Source organism: Palaemon carinicauda, chromosome 14 (genome assembly GCF_036898095.1).
Source record: "Palaemon carinicauda isolate YSFRI2023 chromosome 14, ASM3689809v2, whole genome shotgun sequence".
In the NCBI taxonomy this organism is placed as follows: domain Eukaryota; kingdom Metazoa; phylum Arthropoda; class Malacostraca; order Decapoda; family Palaemonidae; genus Palaemon; species Palaemon carinicauda.
This window is the reverse complement of record NC_090738.1, coordinates 112,899,461-112,925,859: the sequence shown is the minus strand read 5'-3', so window position 1 is coordinate 112,925,859 and position 26,399 is coordinate 112,899,461. Positions and strand designations below refer to the sequence as shown.

The 26,399-nt window shown below is 44.7% G+C and overlaps 1 protein-coding gene across 3 annotated transcripts; it reads right to left on the bottom strand.

The window, feature by feature from the left end:
- Positions 1 to 4: 4 nt before the first annotated feature.
- On the bottom strand, positions 5 to 25,297 carry LOC137653623 (zinc finger protein 845-like). 3 transcript variants are annotated; one of them, XM_068387182.1, is made up of 3 exons: positions 25,175 to 25,297; positions 22,490 to 22,720; positions 5 to 2,913 (listed from the first exon to the last, which is right to left on the bottom strand). In XM_068387182.1, the coding sequence occupies exon 3, from the start codon at positions 2,209 to 2,211 to the stop codon at positions 169 to 171; it is 2,043 nt and encodes a 680-aa protein (XP_068243283.1). In that variant the 5' UTR covers positions 2,212 to 2,913; positions 22,490 to 22,720; positions 25,175 to 25,297; the 3' UTR covers positions 5 to 168. The 3 variants fall into 3 exon arrangements, with proteins under 3 accessions (XP_068243283.1, XP_068243285.1, XP_068243284.1); XM_068387184.1 differs by lacking the exon at positions 25,175 to 25,297 and adding an exon at positions 23,020 to 23,476; XM_068387183.1 differs by lacking the exon at positions 22,490 to 22,720.
- Positions 25,298 to 26,399: the final 1,102 nt, after the last annotated feature.

Genomic DNA, 26,399 nt, shown 5'->3' with positions numbered 1-26,399 from the left:
ACTGTACAGTATCATAATTTATGTTCTATAAATAGAAACCTCTCACTACAGTAAAAATAAGACACTTTGCAATTTATAAAGGTAAAAAACAAGATCAAATAATGTAGCATTATCTGTAAAAATATACAGAATATCAAAATAATCCAAACCATTGTGATAAGTATCAAATCAAGTTAATTCTGTAACTTCTATTTCAATACATGACTCTAATGAGGGCAGAAAATCACCAATATTGACATCTTTTAAACCATTTTCTATTCTTTGCAAACCTTTACTTCTATCACTAAAATCTTTTAGTTCACTTGTAGGATTAGGAGAATCCTGTTCTTTAGTTTCTACAATTATCTCGACACAGTTAGCCAAATGGCCCCGGTCAATACCGCTGACTAATGATATTTTGGGAAATGAAACTTCCTTTTTCAAACAGCCTTTTGCCTTATTTTCATGAAATTCAAGATTGCAATTGTCAGATTTTACATTACTAAATTCCATTAAACAATCATTACAATGAGATGGCTGCTCTGTTGAATTCAACTGCCTGCTCACCCCTTGCAATTCTTTCAAAATTTTACCACATATAGAACAAGCATAAAGTTGCTCCTTTTCATGCTCCATTTTATGACTGGAGAAACTTTCTTCAGTGGAAAATGATTTACAACAAACATGACAAGTGCGACAGTAATTTTGCTTGCGAAATTCCATCATATGCATCAGGGAGTTGTCTGATTTAGCAAAAGATAATTCATGGCATACATTATGCTTTAGATGTTCCTTCTCAATTTTATAAGAAATGTTGGTACCTGGATTTCCAAGATCACATTCCGCTTCACAAAACCTGTATGTATACTGCCCCTTTTCAGAATACTTATCTAAGCGGTGATGTGATTTCTCGTCAGTAAAAGCCTCATCAGGACCTAAATGAACAAGTGACCTCTGACTAGGATACAATTTATGATTGACACAATTACTTTTTAGCTTGTTACTCTTACAATGAATAAAGTTTTTATGCTTTTTAATATGCATTTCATAATTTTTTGCACTTATAAAGAATTTATTACAAAATTGACAATATTTTCTTGTTCGTTTACCAGGTTTCTTTCTAGTTGACTTAGCATCAAAAACTCTACATCCCAGTTCACCTTTTCTTGTCCCATTATATATTTCACTTATCGTTTTTCGTATAGTTTTTCTAATTGGTCTTGACATTTTCTTCTCAAGGTTTGGCATATTACTGGTATCAATTAAATCATCTACTGTGACTTCCCTAGAATCTTCAGATAAAAATCCAGGGATTTCCTTATCATAACTGACCAAGTTTTTCACATTTGATGAAATGGTTTTCGAAGTTAAAAGTCTAAATCTATCTTTTACATTCTTCTTTTTATGACACATCTTGCCTTCACTCAAAACATCATGTTCACTGATAACAATTATAATAAGATCATTCTCAACTCTAAACACATTAGCTTTTGGAAAAATAACCTCATTGACATCCTTACCCTCACCATTATCAGAATTTACTATACCATGATTATCTGCACAATGACCATGGACAAAGTAGGATTTCATGTGGTTTGTAAAAGTAAGAGTATTATGAAATTTTCTTTGACAAAAACCACATCCAAATAGTATCTGATTGGAATGAACCTTCTCAGCATGATTACGTAAAATCTTCAGCCTTTTATACCCTTTATTGCACAACACGCAAATATAGGCTGGAACTGTACCATAATGCCTTTCATGATCAACCTTATGACTAAAACCTTTATCAAATTTTAAACAATGAAAGGGATGTTGATCTGCATGAATTTTCTCATGAATACACCCATTACCTATGTCACTATAACCTTCACCACATAACCTGCAAAAAGAGGCTTTATTGCCAGAATGCTTACAAATGTGGTTTACAAACAGGCCTTTTTTGGAAAATGTTTTACAACAAACTGAGCATTTCATTTTCTCATGTAATTTTCTATGTTTTCTAAGGGTTGCTGATTGACTGAATGTTTTGCCACAAAAAGAACATTTGTAGGGTCTTTCTCCGCTATGAACACTCATGTGGATTGGTAAATAGTTACTCCGGCTGAATGTTTTGTCACAAGATGTACAAGCATATGGTTTTTTGCCTGAATGAGACAACATATGAGAGTTTAAGGCACTCTTGGTAGTGCATGTTTCATTACAGTTTTTACACTTGTACATTGTAATCATTCATTTTTAGTTACTACACAAAAACAAAATACATCCTCTTCAACAATAATATTGAAAATTATAGGTATTTTTGTTATGCAATACAAATAGAGTAATAATTACCTAAAACAAACCTCCCTTACTGACACAATATTCCCATTATATGAGTACAGTACTATAAAAAGCATGTAAAATATGTGGTAACTCTCAAATATACTAACTCTTAAAAGGTTGCAAAAGGCAAAATACAGAACAATATCCTAAAGAGCAACCATATATACATATGATTAGCACCCAAGGTCCTTCTCTAACCAAGCTAGAATCAGGAAGGGTCTAGCAAGGGCTACTGATGACTCTGTAGGTTGACTTACAGTATAGGCTACCCCAAAACTTTCATCCCTTGCTTACAGTGAAGGTAAAGTTGTGCACACCAATGAAATCTTTTTCGAGCTGCAACCAGGGCTCAACCTTCCAACATATGAATCACGAGTCGGAGACATTATCCACTATGCTGCCACAACCCTTCAAAGTACTATAAGGGCAGCGACAATGTCAGTAGAACAAGAGACACATTCACTTACCACCTTCTACTACAGAACACTAACATTCATGCTAATCATTAGTAACACAAACTTCAAAAGTTGATAACGTGAAACATCAGTGCCTAATTTCTTGATCCAAGGGATACTCTGTCAACGTCTGCAAAATTCCAGCACAAAATTCCTGCAAAAAATGTCAGAAAAAGTCAACATCATTACAAAAATGTATGAGAAAATAATCACATTACAGCAAAAACTTTTAGTCAACCAATACCCAGGAAATATTGATGTGGCTTAATTAGTCTTCAATAGTAAATCACTTATAGAAACCTTGTGAAATACATACCCTTGATACTTAGATAACTTTCTATATTCAATAAACAAAAAACATTTTTTTTTCTACTTTTGCATAGACACAGTTGATTACTCCAAAGTAAACACCATCCAAGGTTTGTCAAAATAAGTGGACAATAAATCTCAAAAGTAATTTGTATTTTTCCTAGATATAAAAACTTGTCCTTTAAAATAAGAAATGTCTTTTCCTAAAGCGGGAAGAAACATTGAATTAATTAACCCTTTTACCCCCAGGCTATTTGGAAATTTCCAACCCTTAACCCCCAGGGGGTTATTTTTTTCCCAGCACATTTTTCAGTATATTTTTTTTAAATTGCTCTAACAGCCTTAATTTTTGTCATAGAGAGGTCAGGTTTGTCTCATTCTCTTGGAAAATTCCTGAATTTTCTAAATGAATTATAAAAAATATGAAAAAAAATTCTTAAAGCATTTTTTTGCAAGGACGTACTGGTACGTCCATGGGGGTAAAGGGATGGCTTTTGTGAAACGTACCAGTAAAAGGGTTAACAAGGTAGTTCATGACAGATGGTGTGAATGAATAGTCCCATCAAACCTCTTGTTTAAGACTCTTCACTTTTGACCTTAAGATTAGTAGTAAGAGGTGAGAAGTTGAGTTTTAGAAGACTTGGGTTTGTATAGGTGGGAATGATGAAAATTACTTTTAAAAATGACAAATTTGAAGATAATTTGTATTTTTCCTAACCATACAAACCTTAGCTATTTACATTGGGTTTACCTTTTAGTGTAGCTGAAATGGCGAGCCATTAGAATTTAACGAGGGTGTATTACCCCCGCGCTAGTTAGCGGGGGGGTAGGAGAGTGGTAGCTAGCTACCCCTCCCCCCCTCACACACAGGTGAAGCTCACTTTCACTTAGAGGTAGGACTTGTCTTGGGGGACAGGGCTGGCGGGCAAATATGTGTAAATAGCTAAGGTTTGTATGGTTAGGAAAAATACAAATTATCTTCGAATTTGTCATTTGTTCCATAACCGAAATACAAACCACGCTATTTACATTGGGTGACTTACCCCTTAGGTAGGGTGGAAAGTCCCCAGCTTTGGCTTTACCCGGGGACTCAGAATCCGAGTGAGTCGCACTCGAGAAAAGGAGTCCCTGCACCTCACAAGTTCCTTGCTCCGCAAGGAACCGTGTGGCCTACATAAGCTTGTGTGTGAAGGAAGAAGTGTGACCCGTCCTAGGCAGTTGACCTGGAGTTCCAGAAGGAACTCTGGGTTAGGACGTTCCCAATACCACCTTGTCAGGGTATGGGGGACGCGACAGTATTGACTCAATACTCGGAACACAAGGAAGCATGGTTTACCTGCAGAGGTTCGAGGTCAGCTATGCAGAGACCAGGATGCTGCTTCCCAGTAGAGTGGATGATGAAGAAAGAAGTAAGGGCCAGACATACTTCTTTCGTTCATGCAGACTAAAACCTGATAACAATGCCCTCAACCTTCTGCTACCTGTCCAAAAAGGAGCCTGAGGTTAGACCAGCTGTTGTGTAGCCACCACAGAGCGATAGAAAACGTATCGAAATTCCTGTGGGTCACGCCCTGCAGGAAGCGGGCTGCGAAGGTCATTAGACGCTTCCAGACTCCAGCTTGTAGCACCTGCGTCACAGAGTAGTACTGTATTACTCGAAGGCGAGGGACGTTGCGATGTATCCGACATCGTCCTGTTGGGCGACGTGACGGGGGAGGGTCTGGAGTCAGGTCGAGATGAATGTCCTTGAGTCCGAGCTGAAGAGGTATACTGGTGACTCTCCCCCGTGTCCTTCTTGTGCTCCCAAACCGGCTGCAACTTAGGACAAACTGCAGCTGTTCCCAAAGCTAACCTCTCGATTCCTTTACTGGCAAGAAGGAGAAGGTTTTGGGACATCAGATACAGAATGGTGACTCGAAATTTTGAAGGAATTGGACCGAAGGGCCGGGACCCCAAGATTCTGAGTCTAGCCAACAACTCAGGAGCGAACCTGAATGTTGCCTTCCCCCATTCCTTAGAAAGGGCGGAGTCGTACGAGACCAAGAAGATTGCTTACACACTGGCCGCGGCCAGAGTGAGCAGGAGCCCCAAGACGGAATACGATCAGAGGCCTGACGTAAAGGGTCTTGAGAAGATCTCTTAAGGGACTAAAAAGTCCGAGCCATGCTCCAAGTTGGAGGTCTCACTCCGACTAGGGCAGGGACGTTCGCAGCTTCGCATGAGCGAGGAAAGGTCCAGCGGGAAGGAAAAAGTTATTCCTTTAAGCCTGAAGGTCAGGGAAAGGCTGAGCGACAGGCTTCATTGCCGAGAGCGGAAAGGAGTTTCCTCCCGCCGAAAGGAAATAAGATCGTTATTGCTGGAGAAGAGGGCTCAAGGGAAGAGGTATATCTCCCACGACACCAACCACCGAAGACTCTCCACTTCGCCTGGAAGACCCCTGCGGATGACTATCGCAGATGACGCGACTGTAGCGGGTTGTCTCTTCTTGAGGAAGAGGCGTAGTGTCTCCAGGCATGAAGCCGAAGCGACGCCCAGGCTCGTGAAAGATGTTGCAGTGTGGTTGTTTGAGTAGCCTGTGCCGTGGGAGAAGCTCTCCCGGGAGTTCCGTCAGGGGAAGCAGAGGGTCCGGAAACTGTTCTGCGCATAGTCCCAGTGGAGCTCTCAGGGCCATTGAAAGGTTGACAGACAACCTGGTCTTGTTGAGACCCATTCTCAACAGACAACAAAGGAGGGAAGACGCAGGCGTCGATGTTGTCCCACCATCACCGGAATGCATCTTGCCAGAGTCTCGGGGTCTGAGACTGGGGGGAAGAACAGCGGAAGCTTGAGGTTCCAAGCTGTCGCGATCAGGTCCCCCAGACCAGGACTTGCTGGTTACTCAAGGCCAAAGACCCCCAGGTACACTCTCTCTACGAGGCTCTGCTCGGATAGTCGGAGAGAACATTCCTCTGCCCGGAATGAGAGAGCCGATGGTGGTATTGAGAGTATCTCAAATCATCTCGGTATCACTACTGCAAGATGCGAAGGTGTGAAAATGCGTCCCCTGCTGGTTAGAACACGCCAGAACCATGAAGTCGACGCGCACGGAGCGACTCGGCAGGAGCTGTAGAATCTGTAGAGGGGCCAGACTACGGCCCCTAAGCCTGCCTGAATGATGGAGAGGTATCCTTCAGGTCCTGACCATAGGCCTGAACCGGAACATGCCCCCCCCTTTTCTTTGACGAGTCCGAGAACAGCATCAAAAGTGTGGGGAAAGGACGAGAATATCCACTCCCATCAAGAGGTTCCATAGGTCAACACCCATTGCAGGTCTAATCGTTCCGCTGGTCCCATAGGGGCCAGAAAGTCCGGTTAATCGTTGCTTTGAAACCACCGGAACTTGGGCCACCCCACATGGAACTTATCCTGAGGCGACCGTTCGGAACTATAGACGGGTCAATGAGGAAAAGAGAACTAGGAAACGTTCCAAGGTAGGGCTGAAAGCTCTGCTTGACTGAGAACAGGTACTGCGACTCTCCTCAGCCTTGCCACAGTCAACTGAAGGGAAGGCTCGGAGGAGGAGGCAACAGAATCTGGCGTCCCCAGGCGGTCACCCATCCAAGTACCGACCAGAACCGACGTTGCTTAACCTCGCTGGACGGACGAGAAGCGGGGTTTCCAACGTGATGGCTAGGTACTCCAGATGTTGAGACAGAAGAAGAGAAGGCTCCTAGCAAAATACCATGAACCCCCACTCATGGTAAGCATCCGGAAGCTTGTACCGGCGCTGAAGAAGGTTGAACCCGAGCCTACCGGAGTTGACCAGACCTCCAAAAGGCGAAGAGGCGGAAGCCTGCACCTGAGCGGCCATGAGGAAAGCAGGGAGAGTTCTCTGGGGAAAAAAACCTGCGATGCCAAGGCGGGATCGCCACACTGCATCTTAAGCAGGAATACCTGTAGTCTAGGCTGAATTCCACGAGCTTCCTGGAAGAAGATGGATGGAATGGAAACTGAAAGTACCCGTCCTTCCGATCCAGGGCCTAAGGAGTCCTGTCGCCTCGTTACCAGTCTGATCGATTCTGCTGTTCCACGCTGGACGAAGTTTGTTCGACAAACTTGATCAGGGCTGAGAGGTCGACTACGGAACTCCCGTCTCAGATACTTCCTTACAAGAAAGGATCGACTGAAGAAGCCGGGGGTGAAGCCGTCGACGATCCTATGGAGGACCTTCTCCTAAGGCATAGATCATTCTGGCCAAACAGGCAAACTCTTGCCGACCCTATGGCATAGAGGTTCAGAGACACTGAATTCGCTGACAGAGACGGCAGGCGCGATATCCTTGGCTGACCACAGAGATCGTGCAGGAATGGGCATCGGGAAGCTGTCATCCGGATGAGTAACCTTAGGCATCCTCCCAGCGTGAAACCTGCAAGGGGGGTGTGCCAATCCTAGAGTTCGTGAACTCTGCCGCTACCTCTAGGACTATGCCCCCCCCCCCCCCCCCCCCCCCCGGGAAAGCCTCCCGTGCCATCTGTTCCTGACAGGAGGGAACTGCAATTGGACACCTTGTCTCAGTTGTCGTAGCCGGTCCGATAACTTAGGCCGACGTGGCTGAAAGAAAGAGGCGCTAGAGCCCTGCAGGGTCTGGAAGAAAGCGCCTTGGAGGAGTGAAAACGGAAGTCGACTTCCTCAACACAGCCGCTGTCTACGTGTCTGTCCTTGGGCACAAACAAACTCTTCTCAAGGATGGAAGGGTGTCTGAGGTTGTCGACATCCACGGATGAGACATCCGAAAGGAAGCCCTCAGTCATTGCGTCCAGAAGGTCCAACATCGAGCTTGCCCGCAAGTTCGATACTTGACGACGAAAAGCCAAGGTGCTTGAGCCCGAGAGGAGGAAAGTACCCATGACCTTCCTGTAGCTTCCTTGAACAAAACCTCGGGTCGTAACCGAGGAGGGAAAGGACCTGGTAAGCCCCTTTCACGAGATGGAGAAGAGGAAGGGGTAAACAGTCACCCCTTGGCCGATGGAGAAATCTCGAACGGAAAGCCCCCCGCCAAAAATCCTTCCAGGGAATGACGGGGAAGGGCTAACCCAGGTTCTGGAAAGAAGAATGTTGCTCAGACCTCCCTGAAGATTCTTCTTATTCTTGCATGTGCCATGCTCTGCGTTTACGGGGTGAGGCCGTGTTCTGGAAATACGCTCCAGAAGACTCGCCAGGCTGGCCATGCTGCGAAACCCCAATGGGAATCGTGGTCGTAATCGCCCTGGCGCTCGCGCGATGGTAAATTAATGATTTGTGCGTGGGCGAACGTGGAAGCACCCATGCGCGGGCACGCAGGAACGCAAACGAAGGTGAGCAAAGGAGAGCAAAAGGAGGGCGAGCGTGGTAGGAAGGGCGAGAGCTGGTGGTCGGTGAGCGATAACCCATAGGCGAGCAATGGATACTGCAAGAATTAAGCCGACGTTCGTGCGACGGAACACCGTCGGTCCGCGCGACGGAACACCGTCGGTCCGCGCGACGGAACACCGTCGGTCCGCGCGACGGAACACCGTCGGTCCGCGCGACGGAACACCGTCGGTCCGCGCGACGGAACACCGTCCGTCCGCGCGACGGAACACCGTCCGTCCGCGCGACGGAACACCGTCCGTCCGCGCGACGGAACACCGTCGGTCGGCGCGACGGAACACCGTCGGTCGGCGCGACGGAACACCGTCGGTCGGCGCGACGGAACACCGTCCGTCGGCGCGACGGAACACCGTCCGTCGGCGCGACGGAACACCGTCCGTCGGCGCGACGGAACACCGTCCGTCGGCGCGACGGAACACCGTCCGTCGGCGCGACGGAACACCGTCCGTCGGCGCGACGGAACACCGTCCGTCGGCGCGACGGAACACCGTCCGTCGGCGCGACGGAACACCGTCCGTCGGCGCGACGGAACACCGTCCGTCGGCGCGACGGAACACCGTCCGTCCGCGCGACGGAACACCGTCCGTCCGCGCGACGGAACACCGTCCGTCCGCGCGACGGAACACCGTCCGTCCGCGCGACGGAACACCGTCCGTCCGCGCGACGGAACACCGTCCGTCCGCGCGACGGAATACCGTTGGTTCGTGCGCGGGCGAACATTGGAGAGCATGTGCGCGGGCACGTGGGCGTGTGGCCGCGCAGGTACGTGGGTGCGCGGGTGAGCGCAGGCAGTCGGGAGACCGATGACGCGTAGGCGGGCCATGGCGCGTTGACGAGCGATGGCGCGTTCTGGCGAGCGATAGCCCATAGGAGAGTGAAAGGCGTGTTGGCAAGCGATGGCGCGACGGCGCATTGGCGAGCGGTGGTGCGTTAACAAAACGCTAGCGCGCAGGTGAAGAATCGCGCGGGCGCGTAGGCGATTGCCAACGCGAGAGAGACTAGTGATGGTTAGCGCGCATCGCGCTAACAGAAGGCGCGCAGGTGCATCAGGAAGGTGAGCGCTGAAGCAAGCTGTTAATCAGGCAATCCTAGACGGTCAGAAAACCGTTGGCGCCCATTGGTGCGTGGCAAAGAAGGGCGCGCAGATGTGCGCTGGCGATTGAAGAAAGCTGGCGCACAGAAGGACAGAAGTAAAGGTGAGCGCTGGCGAGCAGGAGAAAGATCTACGGCAAGACTCAGCTACCGGAGATCGTGGTCCACAGCAGGCGAGCGCTAGATCGCTACTGATGGTGTTCAGGGAAACTAACACGCGTGGCAGATCGATGGCGATCGTTGACACGTAAGAGATCGCTGACGAGCAGGTGAACGTTGACGCGTCTAAGGTCGCTGGCGTGCAGAAGGCAACGCGTGGAAGCCTGCTCGTAGAAGAGTCCTTGACCCAGACCTGAACCGAAGTTCTAGATATAGAGGGCGAACGTGGGTGCGTAACAGGAACCAACAGAAACAGCAGAGATGATCATCATGAGAGCGCTGACTAACAGGAGAGCGCTGGCGAACAGGAGAGCGCTAGTAATCTGATGAGCAGGAGAGCGCCTGTGCGCTAACACTGAGCAGGAGCAGAAGAGCGCCTGTGCGCTAACACTGAGCAGGAGAGAACACAGCAGAAGGGCGCGCAGGGGAACCCTGACACGCAAGGGAAGAACCCCCGTGGGAGGCAACCCTTTGCCCCGAAGGAATCGTTGTCCGTCGGGAGACTGATGTCCGTCGGAAGACCGTTGTCTGTCCGCCGGGAGACTGATGTCCGTCGGGAAGACCGTTGTCCGTCGGGAAGACCGTTGCCCGTCGGAAGACGAGGTCAGACTGCTGTCCATCTGCACCAGGGGCGGAAGATCAAGAAGAAGGAGTTGTAGGCTGCATACGGAGATTCAAAAAGGCGCCTCTTAGCACCCTTATAGGGAGATGGGAGGCCCTTACGACGAGGCGGACGGTGAGCCTTACGGCGAAGGAGGCCAACAGCAACAGCAGCAGAAGAATCCTCCGAAGAGGAGTCTCTATAAGTGTACTCTCTCGCAAACGAAAGAGAAACACTTCGTAGAAGAGACTGGTCAGCCAGGGACCTAAAAGGAGCAATCCTCCGAAGAGGGGCTCCTGCAGTTACCCAGCCCCTTGAGCAGTGCGACCGCTCAGCACCAAGAGCATAGTCGCACGAAAAAAAGGCAAGAGAAGAACCCCCCAAAAGGGGAAAAACTCAAGCCTGGACAGGAAAAACTTCCCTCGGAAGGAAAGTTATCCACCCAAGGAGGCGAGCCTCCTGAGAGTTCTAAAATGAACTGGAGAGCTGTCAATCGTCACGGGAGTACTTCCAGTAGAAGGAGACACGCCCCTGACGAAAATCCAAAGGGGAGGCAGCAACAGCCGAATCCCCAGGCCTCAACAAGACAGCTCACACCGTTGCCATATTACAGAAACGAACTAGATCGGTAACTGTAAAAAAATAAAACAAAAATCATTAGTACACATTCATTCCCCCGGGAAGGCTCCGAAGAGGAATCCCGGGGGAAAGGAAAACAAGAATTACACAACAGGCACGTGCCCTCACAACCACTTACACTCACGGAAGGAGAGCTGTAACCAAAACAGAATTATAACAATTATAATTATGTAACTATGTAATTATGTAATTTAAAATGAATAAACACTAAAGAAAGAACGAAAACCCCGAAAGGAATCGTTCTACAAAGCTGAAAAATTAACAAATACAATTAGATTCATAAACTAATCGAGACAAAACGTACGGCATAGCAACCCCCCCACACGGGAAGGAAGCTACAAAAGGCGTAGTAACGTAGTAAAAGGGTGAACGACCTCAAGAGAGAGAGAGAGAAAGACCGAAGTCAAACTCGATCGCAACCCAAAAAATTACACCGTGGTGGCCTGAACTGCCGAGGGCTCCACAAAGATATCGTACACTACACACACAACTCTGAAAAGGAAACTTACTGATTTCTATACTCAAATATATATACAAACATGAAAAAATGTTTACATATATATATTGAGTAAAAGAAAAGTGATTAGGTAAAGACAAAACAAACAATGGCTGCCAAGCGAGGACAAAGACAGAGACGTCTGTCCCAGTCCGAGCCAAAAGTGAAAGTGAGCTTCACCGGTGTGTGAGGGGGGGAGGGGTAGCTAGCTACCACTCCCCTACCCCCCCGCTAACTAGCGCGGGGGTAATACACCCTCGTTAAATTCTAATGGCTCGCCATTTCAGCTACGCTAAAAAGTAAACCCAATGAAATTAGCGTGGTTTGTATTTCGGTTACGGAACAAACAGAAGTAAAGGTGAGCGCTGGCGAGCAGGAGGAAGATCTACGGCAAGACTCAGCTACCGGAGATCGTGGTCCACAGCAAGCGAGCGCTAGATCGCTACTGATGGTGTCCAGGGGACCTGTAACGCGTGGAAGATCGATGGCGATCGTTGACGCGCAGGAGATCGCTGACGAGCAGGGGAACGTTGACGCGTCTGTGGTAGCTGGCGAGCAGAAGGGCGACGCGTAGAATCCTGTGCGTACAGTAGCTTAGAAGCACGCGTAGGCGACCGCGAGCGTTGCTGCGCTGGAGCAGGCTGACGAGCCGGATCGGGAGGGCGAGGAGAAGAAGAGTCCTTGTCCAAGACCTGAACTGAAGTTCTAGGTCGCGCAGGCGAACGTGGGCGCACAGGGCACGTATCAGGAACTGGAAGTGCAGGTGCGTTCTGACGGGCAGGAGATCTAGAGCGCTCAGGAGACCGATGGCGCTCAGGGCGCACAACAGGAACAGCAGGATGTTCGGAGTCCTCAGGAGAGCGCTGGCGAGCAGTGGGGCGATGATCATCAGGAGAGCGCTGACGAACAGGAGAGCGCTGGCGAACAGGAGAGCGCTGGCGAACAGGAGAGCGCTAGCGATCAGAACGCTGACGAGCAGGAGAGCGCTAGCGATCAGGAGAACGCTGACAAGCAGGAGAGCGCCTGTGCGCTAACACTGCAGAAGGGCGCACAGGGGAACCCTGACACGCAAGGGAAGCACCCACCGTGGGAGGCAACCCTTTGCCCCGAAGGGACCGTTGCCCGTCGGATGACGAGGTCAGACTGCTGTCCATCTGCACCAGGGGCGGAAGGTCAGGAAGGCGTTGGAGATCAATACCCGGAGAGATCTAAGGAGGTAGGAGCTGCAGGCTGCATACGGAGAAGATTCAAAAAGGCGCCTCTTAGCACCCTTATAGGGAGACGGGAGGCCCGTACGACGTAGCGGACGGTGAGCCTTACGGCGAAGGCGGCCAACAGCAACAACAGCAGAAGAGTCCTCCGAAGAGGAGTCTCTATGAGTGTACTCCCTCGCGAACGAAAGAGAAATACTTCGTAGAAGAGACGGGTCAGCCAGTGACCTAAAAAGAGCAATCCTCCAAAGAGGGGCTCCTGCAGTTCCCCAGCCCCTTGAGCGTAACTGCAGGTGCGACCGCTCAGCACCAAGAGCATAGTCGCACGAAATAAAGGCAAGAGGAGAACCCCCCAAAAGGGGAAAAAACTCAAGCCTGGACAGGAAAACTTCCCTCGGAAGGAAAGTTACCCACCCAAGGAGGCGAGCCTCCTGAGTGTTCTAAAATGAACTGGAGAGCTGTCAATAGTCACGGGAGTACTTCCATGAGAAGGAGACACGCCCCTGACCAAGATCTATAGGGGAGGCATCAACAGCCGAATCCCCAGGCCTCAACAAGACAGCTCACTCCGTTGTCACATTACAGAACGAACTAGATCGGTAACTGTGAAAAATAAAAACAAAAATCATTAGTTAACATTCATTCCCCCGGGAAGACTCCGAAGAGGAATCCCGAGGGAAAAGAACACAAGAATTACACAACAGGCACGTGCCCTTACAACCACTTACACTCACGGAAGGAGAGCTGTAACCAACACAGAATTATAACAATTATAATTATGTAACTATGTAATTATGTAATTTAAAAATGAATGAACACTAAATAAAGAACGAAAACCCCGAAAGGAACCGTTCTTCAAAAGCTGAAAAATCAACAAATACAATTAGATTCATAAACTATTTGAGACAAAACGTACGGCGTAGCAACCCCACCCACACGGGAAGGAAGCTACTCAGACGTAGTAAAGGTAACGTAGTAAAGGGTGAACGACCTCAAAAGAGAGAGAGAGAAAGACCGTAGTCAAACTCGATCGCGACCCATGAAATTACACCGTGGTGGCCTAACTGCCGAGGGCTCCACGGAGATATCGTACACTACACACACAAGCACAAACTCTGAAAAGGAAACTTACTGATTTCTATACTCAAATATATACATAAACACGAAAAAATGTTTACATATATATTGAGTAAAAGAAAATTAAGTGATTAAGTAAAGACAAAACAAATAATGGCTGCCAAGCGAGGACGAAGACAGGAACGTCTGCCCATCGTCCGAGCCAAAAATGAAGTGAGACATTTCCCCGGTGTGTGAGGGAGGGAAGGGTAGCAAGCTACCCCTCCCCCTACCCCTGCTAACTAGCGCGGGGTAGGAAACCCTCGTTAAAATCTAATGGCTCGTCATTTCAGCTAAGCCGAAAGTAATACCCAATGTAAATACTGTAGCGTGGTTTGTATTTCGGTTACGGAACAAAGTAAATTTGCTGTTGAGAATCACACCTAAAATTTTAAAAGTCATACAAATTTAAAGAAACATTATCAATACTGAGATCCGGATGTTGAGGAGCCACCGTCCCTGACCTTCTTACAATCATACTTTGAGTTTTGTTAGGATTCAACTTCATACCCCATAATTTGCACCATGCACTAATTTTAGCTAAATCTCTATTAAGGGATTCACCAACCCCAAATCTACATTCAGGGGATGGAATTGATGTAAAGAGAGTAGCATCATCTGCATATGAAATGTTGCTATAAGGAGCATTTCACTGGGCAACACAGGTCCCTCGCCCAGAAATAGATTTTTCCTTCGTCACAATCCCTTTATCATCATAGCTTAGGATAGTAAGCTAGAAAGGAAATAGGAAAGACACATCTGTGTTTCCCCTCCAGGCAATTGCTGTGACCTCTTACAATATTAATATTTTTAATTTCCTTATTAGGGAAAATGCAGAGTGGAATAACTCACGTATGTAGAGCCGGAGTCAGTGGATACTAACACTAACTCCACCACTTGTAGAATATTAATACTGAAAGGTAATCATTGGTGTTCCAATGATCTAGGATACATCAGAATGTTGAAGGAATACTTCACCTCAACATTTTCTAATCGGTCTCAACAATGGACTGTGAAAGGAAACACAGAGTATGTTGGAAATTTCATACTACTGTATCATTATACTGTATACTGTAGTTTTCTAACTGCTGTATTTTTATACTGCAGGAATACTGGCTACTGTATTGTCTTATACTGTAGTTTTGCCGGTATGCTACCGGGTTAGGCTAGTACCTGGCGGCACTAGCCGACAGAGAGAGAGAAAGAGTGGAAAGAAGGACTACCATATTATTACAGTGAACCCTCGTTTATCGCGGTAGATAGGTTCCAGACGCGGGCGCGATAGGTGAAAATCCGCGAAGTAGTGACATCATATTTACCTATTTATTTAACATGTATATTCGGACTTTTAAAACCTTCCCTTGTACGTAGTACTGTTAACAAACTACCCTTTAATGTACAGAACACTTAATGCATGTACTACAGTACCCTAAACTAAAACAGGCACAAATATTAAAGGCGATTTTATATCATGCGTTTCCTAAACACCTAAAAAGCACGATAAAAAATGGCAACCAATGTTTTGTTTACGTTTATCTCTGATCATAATGAAGAAACAAACTCATTTAGTGTACTGTACACATATATGTATAGGTTAGTTTTTGCATCGATTATATTGATGTATACAGTATGTTGATTTTGTTATTACCAATGTTTTACTTAATTTTCCTAAGGACTTCCAAATGAAATGTTTTTCTTTATGACGCCGCCTGAAACGACGGCGTCATAAAGTACGCTCAGTAAACAACCACGCTCAGAACAAAGAAGGCATTTAACGCGCATGATGAAAGTGATAAATAATGATATTTACAGTAAAAGCTTTTAGAAAATATGTTATTACAAATATTATTTACCGTATCTATATAAAATCATACAGTACATACTGTACGTAGCAAAGCAGGAAAACAATTTACGAGAGAGAGAGAGAGAGAGAGAGAGAGAGAGAGAGAGAGAGAGAGAGAGAGAGAGAGAGAGAGAGAGAGAGAGAGAGAGAGAGAGAGATTGTTTTACGTACGTAAATGTAAATTTTAAACAAAAAAAATATGATAGGCTTTTAAAACCTTCCCTTTAACTTAATGCATACAGTACTAAACTATAAAACAGGCACAAATATTAAAATGTTTAAGTAAAAAATAAAGATTGTTACTGTACTCACCACGAAAGAAGTTCAAGAAAAACTTGAATGATGATGGCGATGAATTTGCTGCACAGTAGAAATGATGATGATGAAGCTGATGATGTCTTCTACTGTGCAGCCAATAATAGTATTTTACGTCTCTTCAGACGGAGGTGTCTTTTCCTGGGACACCTCTTCAACTTCTTCCTGAGACACTTTTTCAATTTCTTCTCAGGGCATTGTGATCGGAAGTTGCTGCCGCTGCTTCTTTTTTCGCAAGAGCATCCTGTAGGGAGCCATGTGTTCATCGATCTTGGTGCAGAATTGTACAGAACGAACCATATCCTCGTCCCACTCTTGCGACATTTCTTTCACCTCATTCGCAAGCTTGCAGAGCTTGGCAAGCCGTTCTAATGTTAAGACCGTTTCTTCGACATTTTCTTGGATCTCTTCCTGTGTTTCACTGTCTTCACTGCCCGATTTCGTCAGGTCTTCGAGGTCTGCGGCCGCGTAACTTCTACTGTCTTTTAACATAGTATCGAGAAGCGTCACCTTCTCAGCAATCGTCATCATATTTCGGTGCTGTTTAGGCTCACTACCAGCCTTAGTAGAAGCAGAAGGCTTGGGAGGCATTGTACAGTAGGGTTTAACAGAAAGTTCAACAAAAAGTTCAACTTAAAACAGTCACGCACAGCACAGATTAAAGTTCACAATTAACAACGTCAACACAGCGATACAGCGGGAGACAAAGTGACCGCGGAAAGAGATGCTGCGGGTTGGAGAAGCGGTCAAAACACCAATCAGAGGCTAGATTACAAAACTTGAGTTCTGATTCGTCATCTATCAGCGCTTGAACCAATCACAACCCGTCTTACAGTACTATGATGCGTTGGTTACCTACTCATAGAAGATGCCCCGCGCATACTGAACGCACGTAGATTAAGTACAATACCGTAATAATAATAAATAATGATAATAATACTGTACAGTAATAATAATAATAATACAGGGGGTCCTCGGGTTACGACGCTGATCTGTTCTTAAGACGCGGTGTAACCCGAATTTCCGTGTAAGTCGGAACACCATAAATATACGTACTGTACTGTACTGTAAAGTATTACTGTATACTGTACTATAATAAAATGTATCAAATGACATAAAAACAATATTAGAAAAAGAGAAAACAATTCCTTACCACATGAATTAAAGTAAATATCAATAAAAAAAGAAAACAATTCCTTACCACATGAATTAAAGTAAATATCAATAAAAAAAAAAAGAAAACAATTCCTTACCACATGAATTAAAGTAAATATCAATAAAAAAAGAAAACAATTCCTTACCACATGAATTAAAGTAAATATCAATAAAAAAAAAAGAAAACAATTCCTTACCACATGAATTAAAGTAAATATCAATAAAAAAAGAAAACAATTCCTTACCACATGAATTAAAGTAAATATCAATAAAAAAAGAAAACAATTCCTTACCACATGAATTAAAGTAAATATCAATAAAAAAAAGAAAACAATTCCTTACCACATGAATTAAAGTAAATATCAATAAAAAAAGAAAACAATTCCTTACCACATGAATTAAAGTAAATATCAATAAAAAAAAAGAAAACAATTCCTTACCACATGAATTAAAGTAAATATCAATAAAAAAAGAAAACAATTCCTTACCACATGAATTAAAGTAAATATCAATAAAAAAAAAAAGAGAACAATTCCTTACCTTATTCCTATGGTTGGCTTGCACACTGGAAGGGATGTTGCAAGGGACGGAGAGACTGGTTTATTGTGGAGAGGAAGGTGCAGAAGATGCTGGAGAAACTGGGGCAGGTGAATCAGGATTCTCTGGAAGTGAGACAGAAGATGCTGGAGAAGCTGGGGCAGGCGAGTCTGGAGGTGAAGAGCCTACAAGAGGTGGTGGAGAAGCTGGAGAAGCAGAGGCAGCTGAGGTTGATGGCAGAGGCTCTGTAGCAATAGAGGCAGCTGAGGTTGATGGTAGAGGCTCTGTTGCAGGCAAATCTGGAGTAGTAGAGGCAGCTGATGTAGAGGGTGCAGTTCTCTCTACTTTCTTAAAATACCGCTCCAGGTTAGACTGGACAGAGAGGATCCTCTTCTCATCCAAAATCTCCTTATAACACTGCAGTAAGTCCATGACACCTCTGGAAACCCTGGTGAACCTGTCCATGTTGGGATCTTGAGCCTCGAAAGTTGCCAATGCTTGTTGTATCTCGGCAAAACCTTTTGACAAGCCCTGCCTTGTGAAAGCCTTAGGGTCTGGGGTGGGGGCTTCTTCCTCTTCCTCTATGATCTGCTTCTCCAGTTGTATCAAGTCCCCAGCAGATAACTCCTCTCCATGAGATTCTAGCAGCTCCGTAACATCATCAACCTCCATCTCCAAATCGGTTTCCTTACTCAGGGCAACAATGTTCTTGATAACATGGTCAACTGTGTCCTCAAACCCATGAAAATCATTAACAAATTGAGGACATAGCTTCCTCCAAACACCATTCATGTTTGTAACCTTCACCTCCTCCCAGGAATCAGCAATGTTCTTAATAGCATCAAGGATGTTGTAGGACTTCCAAAAGTCCTTCAGAGTCAAGTCCTTCGTTTCAGTTGCCTGCCATAGCAATTGTTCTTCGGAGGTAGTAGGCCTTGAATGAAGCAATCACTCCCTGGTCCATAGGCTGTAAAAGGGCCGTGGTATTAGGTGGAAGGTAAACCACCTTCACATTAGGGTGAAAGTCTCCCAGCTGGGCAGGGTGTCCAGGGGCATTGTCCAGCAATAGCAACACCTTAAAGGGGATACCCTTTTGGGCGCAATACCGCTCCACACTAGGTACAAAATGGTTGATAAACCAGTCTTCAAACACTGCAAGTGTCACCCATGCCTTCTTATTTGCCTTCCAAATGACTGGGAGTTGACTCTTCCAAATTCCCTTGAGTGCCCTTGGATTTTCAGCCTGATAGACCAGCATGGGCTTCAGTTTGAAGTCGCCAGCAGCATTTCCCCCAAGAAGCAAAGTTAGCCTCTCCTTGCCTGCTTTATGACCGGGTGCTGACTTCTCCTCCTTTGCTATGTACGTGCGGTTAGGCATGCGCTTCCAGAATAAACCTGTCTCATCCGCATTGAACACCTGATAAGCAGAATAACCCCCCTCCCTAATTATCTCGGCCAACGCTTTAGGAAATTCACTTGCTGCTTTCTCATCCCCACTAGCAGCTTCACCTTGCACTTTAAGATTATGGTAATTGGCCCGAGCCTTAAATCGCATAAACCAACCCCTACTAGCCGAAAACTCTTCACTTTCACTTTCTCCCCCCCTTTCTTTTTTCAACGCTTCAAACAACCTTTTAGCCTTCTCTTGAATAACCATTAAGCTCACTGGAATACGCCGTTGATTTTGATCTTCCAACCAAAGCACTAATAACCTTTCCATTTCGATAATTAAACCACTACGCTGTTTCGTTATCACTGTTGCTTTCATTGGAGCAGATCCTTTTACGTGTTCAACAATGCGCTCCTTATCTTTAAGGATAGTAGCCACGGTCGAACGGCTAAGGCCAAGCGATCGGCCAATGTTCGTTGGCGTTTCACCGTTTTTAGACCGCTTAATAATGTCTAATTTCACTTCCATGGTGATGGCCTTCCTTTTCTTCGATGCACTACCATCAGAAGAATCTGCCTTGCGCTTTGGAGCCATAATGAAGGGCAAAAAGTTCAAAAAAACGATCAAACACGTGAGAGAAAGAACAGGCAATCACAACCAAAAATGGCGTATGAGTGGAACTGAGCGACGCCGTCTTCCTCGCCCACAACCACCGCAAAGCGTATTCATCCACCGCGCGCTAGAAACTAGTTCGCAATTGTTTACGTCGCTTACGACGCTAACGGTGTAAGACGGAACGACGCTTAATATCATTTTTATATTTTTATGGGGCGCGTTCGTAACGGCGAAACCGCGTAAGTCGGGACCGTCGTAACCCGAGGACCTACTGTAATGATAATAATAATAACAATAATAATTTTATTAACAACAACAACAATAATAATAATAATAACAATAATAATAATACAGCTTTACGTACGCTATTTTATGCCTCTCTCTCTCTCTCTCTCTCTCTCGTACGCTTATTCGAAATGTGATTTTTGCAACAAAGAATATTATTGGATGCAGTACTACATACGTATACATACAAAAGATTCATGGAAAAGAAGCATATCCATTACAGTACACACCATTCTAATATGGTATGACTGCATCTGATTTGCGTTTCATGTTCGATTTAATTTTACTACGTACTGTATACAGTACTGAATTATCGTATGATCACATTCTCTTTTCGTGTTTTATTTCTATCTGTGCTTAATTATATGTCATATGTAATGCAATGAACAATCAGTAAGAGCAGATATTACTAATTACAGTATTAATGGAATTACAGGTAACGAAATATCGTATTTGGGGTCTTCAGATATTGCGGTATTTTCGAAATTTCCGGAAAATCCGCGATATGTATATATATATGGGTTATGGAAAAACCCCGCGAAGTGGTGAATCCGCGATTGTCGAACCGCGAAGTAGCGAGGGTTCACTGTATAGTTTAGTACAATAATTAGGGGTGTAGGGACTACTGTCTCTACTGCCTTCTTTCCAGAATGAGGATTCAAATGGAAAGAGAGGAATACATTGATTCTAGCTTCCATCCAGCCACAATTTCTGTTGCCGGCTGTACTGCCGGTTACAGGGTTTGTGGATGGCAGTCCAAGGGAGGACTGAAGAATACTCAAAAATGTAATAGGTTTCCCACTGGCGGCCGTCAGGGCTGGCTCAACCTTTCCCAGAGCTTTGCTTCCGTTAGGGAGATGGTCGAAGCGGCAACCTAACAGCCTTTGTAGGAGCCCAGCCAGTAACCCAGTCAGCCCGACAAGCGAGGTGATTGTAGAATACCGGCCACAGGAATCGTGACAGAAGGGAAAGGGGAAGGGTCTTATATTTTACAGAGAAAGGTGGCGGCAGGTATGCCTCCCACTTTTGGCTGTAACTCAAGGAAACATAGTTTCCTATACCAGCGCCGTCTTGGGCAGCAGAGGAATAAGGATTCCCTAGCCTAAGACATTGCCGGATATAAGGCATGTCTTCTAGTCCACAAGGGAGAAAGGTGGCAGCAATTATACTACCCACTTTCGGCTGTGGACTAGGGAAGCCGAACTTCCTATGTTGACAATGGTGTAACCGGCAGGGGAATGACTATTCCTCCATTGGTAGCATTGTCGGCATCAAGACAGAATACCCTGAGTTACTGTCGTATTTCAAAGCCGGGATACTCGCCGGCCAAAAAGATCGACAGAAAACACTATCCTAGTCAAGCCGGAGTACACTACTCGATGGAGATGACAGAAGATAGGGTTGTTGCCTGGGCTGGCGGCACTCAGGGGGAATGAAGGGTTTATCCTCATTTCTCTAAAAGAGAAGAGTATCGATCATGCTAGTAATTCTATGAGATATCTATATCTCCAACCAAATTAATAAAAACGATACTGGAGGTTAAACGGGGGATAACGTTACTAAAGTATACTAAAACGCGTTATGCTAGCCTAACTCGAGTCGGGATCTCGGCTACGCTAGTACCACCAAAGGCCTATCGTATACAATAGAAACGTTTATTCGGAAGAGGGAATATTACATGTGTAGAGCTTATCTTCATTAGTATAATTTTGCCTAACTAGCTAGAATTTCTTTATAGCTAAATACCGGGAACGTCGTACTACTAACTAAATAAAGCATTTATGGCGTACGACAGCGGTCCTAAAATGGTCGCCTCCAGGGACGGCAGTGCTCTGCTTAACACACCTAAATTATGTTAATTCAACTGTGAGAAGGGAGCCAAAAATTATACACAGGAAAGATTAAATACTCAACTTTACAGAGGATGATGCTGAAGATTGCATGGTAATACTCCTTCAAAACAGTCACAACACCGAGAGCAACGTGGGAGCACCGTGCTTAAATGGCTAGTTTAAAAGGAATGATACGCCGTAGTAGTACTGGGAGGGAATCCACCGGGTAACTTTAATAACGGCTCCCCTTCAATTTCGCCACTCTTCCCCCTCAAAGCGTAAAATCTATTTGGGGTGAAGATTGCCATGTGTCGTATCAAGAAATACGTCCCATGATTTTATGCGATATCCTTAAAAGTTATATTAAGGATACTTGTGCTAGGAGTTAGAATTCTGGAGACCTGTGTTCAATTCTCTGGGAGTATCACTGTAGCCAAATATCCCTTAGAAAACTGCCTAAAGGAACCTTCCATCAGGACGACATTGTTGAGCCCAAAAGAGTCTATTATATTTCAAACTTCTCTTTTTTCCAATTTTTTATTAGTGAAAAACACCAGCCAACCTTATCTGTTTAATCTACAATCAAATGATCTGGTGACTATTCTTGTATCTTAAGATACTGGATCTTACTTTTATTAAACTTAAAGCATTAGATAATGCATCATTAGTCAATACAAATACATTATAATCAAACAACAAGCACCTTAAAGATTAAGTTTTTATTCCTTTATCAGCAAAAAAAATTACCTAGTAAATATACCAAACGATGAAAAACTTTTACTGGAATCTATTATTCGAGATGACTGTGTCAGGTGCCTGCCTGTAGCGGTGTGCAAGATTGAGGCACTCTATCTGGAATTCGTGCCATCGGTGTACTGGGATGGCATGCATGTAGCCTTCCAGCAGGCACGCAAAATCGTGCACAATCTTGTGCTGGCCCATGAACGTGGGGGCGATCGAATCTGCTTTCGACATAAGCTGAAACATAAAAAATATTATATTTATTTCCTTTTTTCCTTTCCTCACTGGGCTATTTTTCCCTGTTGGAGCCCCTGGGCTTATAGCATCTTGCTTTTCCAACTAGGGTTGTAGCTTGGATAGTAATAATAATAATAATAATAAAATATATATATATATATATATATATATATATATATATATATATATATATATATATATATATATATATATATATATATATAAAACAAACATTGTAACAAGTTAGTACAGCATTTTAATGCAACAGATTGCATATGTCAAAAACAATGAATACTCACATTCTTCAATATATTGCTAAAATCCTTCTCCGACACACAGGTGTCGCTGTGAGTGGTGTCAAGTGTTCGGCTGGACCCCTTGCCCTTGCCCTTGTCCTTCCTGGTGCTGGTAGATGCTTGGCTGTGAGAACCTGTCGATCTCACATCATCGTCGACATCGCTGACTGTCTCTGCACCTCCTTCGGAGCCACGAAACTGCTCACTGGAGACTGTCTCTCCCCGGACGATGTGCTGAATGAGGAACGACCAAGTGTCCATGAGGAAGTCATCACGGCCACTCCTTTGGGCCTGGCCAGCTCCACTCTTTTTCTCCTTTTTCATAATCTTGCCAACCCTCGTCCTCAAGTTCTCGTATCGCTTTTTGCATTGGGCACCAGTGGCAGGAGGATCCAGCTGCCTTCCTATATCTTCCCACCTGCTGTTCTTCAAAACCTTGTTGATCCACTCCTTGTGTTTCTTGTCAAACAGCATGGAGTTCTCCTTGACAAGGTCGGCCAACGTAGTCTCCCTTTCTTCTGTCCACTGGTAGTCAGGGATGTCCTTCTTAGACACCCGAACCCGTTTCTTCTTCAGTTCATCATCACTGGATACCTGGCTCTGGCTTGTATCCTGCTGTGTCTCCGGGATGACCAAATCGATACTTGATAATGATGAATGAGGAGAATCTCGATCAGCGGTCTCCTCTATCACGTTCAGTAGTGTTCCACTTTCCCTTTTCCTCCCCCTTCCCTTTGGCTGTCTACCTTTCGGCATGTTGTCTCTTCGCTGGCGAGCTTTGGAATGGCTAGGAGTGTCCTCGGACCTCAATTTATACACCCCCTAATCCCACGAGAGCTCCACTGGCGGAGTAGGCGTGCACTAGCGTGAACCATGCGGGACCTGCCATGAACCGGTGGGAACTGGAGTGAACGATGCGGGAACTGGAGTGAACGATGCGGGAACTGGCGTGAACTGGAGTGAACGATGCGGGAACTGGCGTGAACTGGAGTGAACGATGCGGGAACTGGCGTGAACTGGAGTGAACGATGCGGGAACTGGCGTGAACTGGAGTGAATGATGCGGGAAGTGGCGTGAACAATGCGTGAACAGTGCGAGACAATGCGGGAGTACAATGCGTGACAATGTCAGTGGGAAGGCTGCGATGCGTGAAGATGTCGTGAACTGGCGTGAACGATGTGCGAACTGGCGTGCACGATGCGTGAACAGTGCGTGGAATGCGTGGCATGGCATGCATTGGTACGCACTGGCACGCATCGTCCCGCACTGTTCACTCCAGTTCACGACTATTTTTGGCGTGCCAATGCGTGCCACAAACTTTAAACATTTCAAAGTTCTGGGCACACATGGCACGCATCGGTCCCGCACTGTTCACGACAATTTCACGACTCGTTCACGCGAGTTCGCGTATCAGTGCGTGCCAGTGCGTGCCACGAATACGTGCAAGTGTCAGGTACCCTTAACCTATCTGCAAATACAAAAACCTAATGGAAAGCAAATATCTACTCTTTCACCAGTACTCATATCCATACATGAAAACTAGAGTTAAAAAACATAACCTAACCTAGAAAATTGTCTTTAATCATCAGTAGGCCTTCACCTGCTTGAAGCACCTCATGCACTAATCTATGACAGAGAGAAATAATACCCAAGTTTTACACTTAGGATTATATAACTTTAACTGCTTGCTGTTGTTAGATCAACATTGTCATTGTGTAGAATACATACATACTGTATATCTTTTTAAATCTTAATATGAGTGAAGATAAGACATTCTGAGTTAGGTTAGGGTGACAACATGAGGTTTCAACATATACAAGGTACAGTGCACACACAAAATTTTACCCAAAGGGCACCCTAAGTAAAGTTACAGGCTTCATGTTCCTAGTTTATATATACTTGTGCGCTGTACAAAGGTACTATGATGGGGATAAATTTAACTATATCCCTCCTCCTGCTGAGTAAGAATATTGTATACTAGGTGAGGTTTCTGTTTGCTGATGACGAGGCACAGCTAAATTTATACCGCTTTTCCTTCTAGAAATGTCATTATAAATAGGAGCAAATAGGATTAAAGGTTAGATTACGTTCACCCTTCTTTCTTCAACTAAACCTTCACTTTCCTTTCAACAACAGTCTGCACTGACACTGAACTTACCGTTATGAAATGTAGATCTCTGACTCTATGTTTTCCTCTTGATATAATGATGCAATTGCAAGCCGCAAGGTCAATAAAGCCGTATGGGTTTTGGACATTTTGAGTTGATTCTGTAAATCTGTAAACAAAGGTTCAGGTTCAGGGTCTGGGGTGAGGCATAGCCTTTACAACGGCGCCTCTAACGTTTATCTTCTTGTACTGTTTTGTCTTTTCTTCCACATTAGATTTAAAACTTCTTTTTTTCTTTTCTATATTTGTTTCACTAAATGAAAATAATCCTACTATTTTCTTTAGGTCTTCGTCGTATGGTTGTTGTAGCTCAATTACTTCATTCCTTTCTTTTCTATATTCCTGGCAAAATAACAAAAAATGTATCAAATCTTCCTCCTCATTTTCACAAAAATTACAGTTTACATTCCCTCCATTGTGTCTATTTACAATATCTAGTTTTAACGTATTAGCTCTTGCTCTAAAAAATATCGCTGAAGCAAATGTATTGTCATAAATTAACTCTTCTTTAATTTCTTTCTTCCATGTTCTATATATTTCTAAGCTCACTTTACTTTCTATTTCTTCTTTCCACTTTTCAGTATCCCACTTTCTGGTTTCCGTTTTTATTTCTGCCTTGTTCATTCTTCTTATTTGTCTTATGCCTAAACTTAATTCTTCCAAATACTTTGCAGGTTGTTTCCACCATCTTCCTTCTTTTTCTCGAGTATCCTGGATAAAATTATTTTCAGTATTTCCTTCTTTCCATTCAGGGTACGATTTAAGTACTGCAGCTTCCCATCCATCACCCTTGCTTTCATAGAAGATGCACCTATCTCCCCTCTTAGAGTAGTATTAGCTGTGCTTTTTGTGGCACCTAAAATCTTCCTGTATACCCCATTCTCTATTCTTTATAATTTCTCTATTTCAGTTTCTGTTAGATTTATAACACTTGTTCCATACAAAATAGATGGTAAAGCAATACTTTTACAGAACGTTTTTCCTATCATTACTTTATTGCAACTTTTCCCTATAACCGAATATGTTAAATTAGCTAATTTTTGTGCCCTTTCTATCATTACCCTTTTCTGAGTTTTAAATATATTCCTACTATTGTCTAACTTTATTCCTAAGTATGTCAAACTTTCTACTACTTTGATTCCCTCTATGTTATCTTGCTTTTCTTTCGTATTGTAAATCATAACATTACTCTTTTCTTTATTAATTTCTAACCCAC